The 4942-nt window shown below is 51.2% G+C and overlaps 1 protein-coding gene across 2 annotated transcripts; it reads right to left on the bottom strand.

Annotated features, from left to right (window-relative positions):
* Window positions 1–234: 234 nt before the first annotated feature.
* Window positions 235–2063, bottom strand: LOC114054180 (class E basic helix-loop-helix protein 22-like). 2 transcript variants are annotated; one of them, XM_027877343.1, is made up of 2 exons: window positions 1730–2063; window positions 235–1666 (listed from the first exon to the last, which is right to left on the bottom strand). In XM_027877343.1, the coding sequence occupies exons 1-2, from the start codon at window positions 2034–2036 to the stop codon at window positions 828–830; spliced, it is 1146 nt and encodes a 381-aa protein (XP_027733144.1). In that variant the 5' UTR covers window positions 2037–2063; the 3' UTR covers window positions 235–827. The 2 variants fall into 2 exon arrangements, with proteins under 2 accessions (XP_027733144.1, XP_027733143.1); XM_027877342.1 differs by having other exon boundaries at window positions 235–2063.
* Between the last annotated feature and the right edge of the window lie 2879 nt (window positions 2064–4942).

The raw sequence follows: 4942 nt of genomic DNA, 5'->3' as shown, positions 1-4942 counted from the left end.
ACATGATAAATACTGTTGGTGTAGAGAGGTCCTCGAAGAATAACAAATAAATATCATGTATTGTTACACATCATTGCAAAGTGGAAAGTAACAAGGTGCACATAAACATTTAAAAATGCAAAATACTTTCAGCCACACGAGTCTTTTAAAGTCACTCTCCCTAAAACTTTGCATTTTCACAGGATTAGAGTTCAGAGACAATAAAAATACAAGTCTTTCATAGCAACGTTTAAGTTTTTTTTTTTTCATTTAAATAAGTCTACTTTTCAAGTTTTTCTCCTGGCTCAGAATCAAAAATTATTTTCAAGTGCCCTTTCTGATTTGTCTGAATGAATATCCGGTCTGCCGCCCCACCCAACCCCGACCCATAAAACCCTCAGTCCTAACCAAATTCATCATTATTAGTAGGATTAGTGTTTTGCTTTAAATAAATCTCTCTCCTGCTTAATATTTGAGACGCTATTTCTCAACTCCCACCCCCTCTTCCATAAAAGGCGACTTATTACTTAATTGGCATAAAAGTCACCACTTTTTAATGAAAAATAAAGCCACCCTCCTCTCCCCCATGAATTCCGCATACCCCATCCCACAATTGCCCTACCTCCCACCGCCGCCCCCTCCCCTTCGAAAAAATCCACGGAGAATCCGCAGAAGTTACGGCCAAAGTCCTATTTGTCTTTCTGATTCTTCAGGTTGGTTCGCTCTTTTGCTGTGTCGATTCAATGTTTTGCAACTATTTGGGGACAAAATAAAGAAGAAAAGGGGAGGGAAGCAATAAGATCTTCTTCCTCTAGCGTTTGGGTAGGTTTTGTGTGTATGTTTTGTGTTTAAGGCTTCTCCGTGCACTGTTTGCAGAGGCTGGAGGAGACGCTGTTGAAAAGGGCGCACTTCTCCGGACAGGAGCCCGCCGGGGGAAGCCCGGCGCTGAATGGATAGCCGGCCGCTTGCTCGTAGGCGCCTAGGGCTGGGTGAAGCGCAGCGGCAGCAGCCGCGGCCGCCGCGGCCGAGCTGGGCAGCGAGGCAGCCGAGATGGCCTGGCCCTGGTTGAGGTAGGCAACAAGCCTCCTCATCTCCTCCAGGGCCTGTGCCTGCATGAGGATGTAGTTCTTGGCCAGCAGCAGCGTGGCGATCTTGGAGAGCTTCCTCACTGAAGGGCTGTGCGCGTACGGAATCACCGCCCGCAGCTCGTCCAGCGCGTCGTTCAGGTCGTGCATTCGCCGCCGCTCGCGGGCGTTAATGTTGAGCCGCAGCGCCTTCTGTTCTTTGGATTTCTTGCTGCTGCTGCTGCTGCTGCTGTTGCCCCCACCGCCTCCCGGGGCCCCCGGGGGGCCGCCACCACCGCCGTGGTGGTGATTATTGGAGCAGCCCTCAGCTGCTTTGGGGCCTCCGGGGCCCCCGACTCCCCCTCCTCCTGGGGAGGCCCGGGGCTCGCTCCCCCCGCCTCGAAGCACCAGCTCGCAGCGCCCGTCGCTATCGTCGTCGGGGCTCTGTTCGCCGCCGCTACTCTCCGCTACCGAGCTGCGGCTGGTGCTTTCGCCGTACTTGAGGCACAGGGCTGCTCCGGCGGGCAGGCTGTTCAGGCTGGGGTCTCCCCCGACTCCAGTGGAGCCCACCAACAGCCCGGGGACCCCCACCCCTCCTCCTCCTCCTCCACCACTGCCACCGCCTCCTCCACCTCCTCCTCCTCCTCCTCCACCGCCACCTCCTCCTCCTCCTCCTCCTCCTCCACCTCCTCCTCCTCCTCCGCCGGGCGGCGGCAGCAACAACCCTGCCCCCTCCGGGTCGGCAGGTTCGAAGCAACCCAGGGGCGACGAGGAGGACGACGCCTGGCGGTCCCGGGGCGGTGGCAGCGGCGACGGTGGCGGAGGCGGCGGTTGCTGCTGCTGCTGCGGCGGCGCCAGAGACAGGTCCATCCCCGGGGGCGTGGAGCGGAATGCCGACTCCAGACGCTTGGCCGAGGCGGCGCTCAGGCTCTTGTGCAGGAAAAGGTCTTCTTCGGCCACAGCCGCTGCGTTGAGGTGCAGACTGCGCTCCATTGTCCGGCCCCCAGCGAAAAGCCTGGGTCTCCGCCGCCCGTCCTTTCGCGTCGACCCTCCGCGCGACCGCCGCCTCCTGCTGGGGAGTCAGCAGCCGCCGCGGCCGCCGCTGCAGCAGCAGCAGCAGGCACTGCTGCTGCCGCCGAGCCTGGGTCTGTGGGCTGTGCGGGCGTCAGTCCCGGCGCTCCCGAGAGCCCTCTCCCCTTCTTTCTTTTTCTTTTTCTCCCGTCCCCAGCGCTCGCCTCCTCCTCCTCCTCCTTCTCCTCTTCTTTTTCTTCTTCTTCAGCCGATGGTGCTGGAGGCTGGAGCTCAACATGTACCGCGGCCGGGCATGGTGAGGGTGAGAGGGAGGGACCCGGAGTCGGAGCCGGCGTCGCCGCCGCTGCTGATGCTGTGAGCCAAACCAGCTCTTCTTCCCACCGTTTATCTTGCTTGGATTCACCTCCAAGAGATTTCCGGACCCATCAACCAGCCGCTGCCACAGACGGGGGAGTCTTTTACATCATTATCTCTGAGTAGGTTATTATGAAGAAGACTTGCCTGTTGGGACAGAGCTTTCTACCCAATCAGGTTAACGTTTTAATTAATAGGATTAAAACGGTAACAAACAATCCCAGGCGCTATCTGGCCCTGAGTCTGAATAGTTTCATTCCCCAGGTCTGAAGACAGGCAGCAGCTAGAGCTTTATAAAAGGCGCCTGCTCCATTATTCTCCCTGCCATCTGTATACACAGCTTAACGCATATGTTTGCAAGGCGTTGTGTCCTGTTAGTAACCCAACAACTGCCTTTAGCTTGACATGTGTGGCGACTTTCACTCATCAATGAGCACACTAAAAGCCCTACTTAGATCTAAGGATGTTCTTTGCCTCCTTCAGCAAATTGCAGATCTGCACCACCGAAGCCAGAGAGCCCCACTCAGAATACCGCCTCCCCCCACCACACACACGCTTTCCCCACCCCCACTCCCTATCTCTCCTAGTGCTCATCAGACTTCTGCTAAGTTACCCTTCCAATCCAGAATTACACTCCACCCCTGTTTACATGATAACTCTTATCTGCATTTGGAGAAGGAACTCGTGAGGAGGGGCAAAGGGGTGGCAACCAAAGGCAGGTGGAATGAACTGATGGAGGGAGAGGTTGATGTACCCGAAATTCCCCCTTATGGTTCCAGGAGACATCGTGAAATGGGAAAACACTTCATCCCCTCCCATTCCCACCCCCGCAACTAACTAGAGCCGTTCCTCCGCTCCCCTTCTTCATTTCTTGCCCCACTGCAAAATCAATGCAGACCAAAGGACCGTTGTGATTTTAGAGGAGTTTGCATCTTTTTCAGTTTCTTTCTGCTTTTTGCAGCCATGTCTATATAACCATTGAAGAGGTAATGATCATGAAGGACACGCCCTCTAACAGAAAGAAGCTGATTTCTCAAACTTTGCAGAACATAAGACTTTTAAAGCCACTTCTTTTTCTCCACTTCATGCAAAGTCAATTTTGTCAGAGGTCAATGCTCCTCAGCCCCACCAAATCCAAAGAACCTGCTCTGATTATTTATCCAGAGAGATAGTGTCCATACCACCAACGTAATCCATTCACGTGGATTCTTAGTGTTTTATCTCAGTTGTTCTTAGAGGGCTTGGTTTGTAAAGGGGGAGAATGTGAAAACCAGTGGCAGGGTCCTCTAATGGCACAACAGCATAAGCCACCCTCCCTGTTAGATGTTAATCACTGAAAGCACATGGCATTTCGTGGCAGGTTTTCATTCTTATGACATAAGTAAAAACAATATTTCCCAACACCTCCAGTAAATCATTCTTATGTGGCAGAATAACTGAAGGCTATGAAATTTCTGGTTTCTCTGGTTTCATTAAAATCCTTTTAATTGTGTCTTTCAGAGTTGGCCCCAGGTGTTGGACTCTTTTCATTACATTTTGCTCTAATGTGATGAAATTCTAATTCTCTCCTTACCATATGGTTAAATTTCCCCACTGAGAATTAGTTGAAAAAGGAGAAATAATCTATTAATCTCTGTAATAGATTCACAAATGAGGTTCGCCACAGAACCTGTTTTTGAATGGTAATATCAGAACAGTTGGGCGCCTCATTTCATAAAGAAAGGGCTATGGCTACAACCGAAACCCTTGCATTTTCACCTGCAAAAAAAAAAAAAAAAATGAAAAGAGACCTAAGTATCTTTTTTTCCCAAGCAATTGCCGAGATTCCACCTAAGAGGAACCGAGGTTCCACGTAGCTTTCCATTACTTACGTGTCTTTTGATTTTCCTAGAACTGAAACATTTAAAAATGAGCAGACTTCTCGAGCCTTCCCTATCTGGGAACCCACTCTTGAGTGTAGGAAAGATTTGGCTTGCGCACGTGTCCTGATTGAAAAGCAAACTGCACATTTACATAGAGGCCACAATGTCTCCCCCTCCTCGCACCCCCCCGCCCCCACTCCTTGCATCTGTTAACCTCTTTATTAATCCAAAGACATGGTAGTGTTATTGTTTTTCAATGAATAGCTTATTTTTCACTGGAATCATAAACAAGGATTCTCTATAAGCCAAGGTAAGTTGTGTCTGCTTAATATCAACTTGTAAAAATCATCGGACCACTTAAGGTTGACGGGAAAATCATTGGAATTTCATGGTTTTGAGCTGGGGTCGAGAGGTGGGGTGGTAGCGGGGGGGGTGGGGGGAGGAGGTGAGGGAGTTGATACAGCACAATTTGTTTTCTATCGGCGCAAAGAGACTGGTCCCAGGGGGTCTTTCATCTGGCTGTATGACTTCATTTCTCCTGGATTTCTCTTAGGGTCGGAACTTTTTGCGTAGTACATTCGCTTCATCTACCTGCCTTACTGGAGACTTTGGGGATGAAGAATGGTTGTTTCAGGAACTAATGGTAATGGA

The sequence above is a fragment of the Vombatus ursinus genome, unplaced genomic scaffold, assembly GCF_900497805.2.
Source record: "Vombatus ursinus unplaced genomic scaffold, bare-nosed wombat genome assembly UNPS02014812.1, whole genome shotgun sequence".
In the NCBI taxonomy this organism is placed as follows: domain Eukaryota; kingdom Metazoa; phylum Chordata; class Mammalia; order Diprotodontia; family Vombatidae; genus Vombatus; species Vombatus ursinus.
Note: the sequence above shows the minus strand (reverse complement) of the source record. Positions and strands in the feature narration are given on the sequence as shown.

Coding starts and splice junctions, on each gene's coding strand:
- LOC114054180 (XM_027877342.1), bottom strand. CDS start 2,036: ATGGAGCGCAGTCTGCACCTCAACGCAGCGGCTGTGGCCGAAGAAGAC.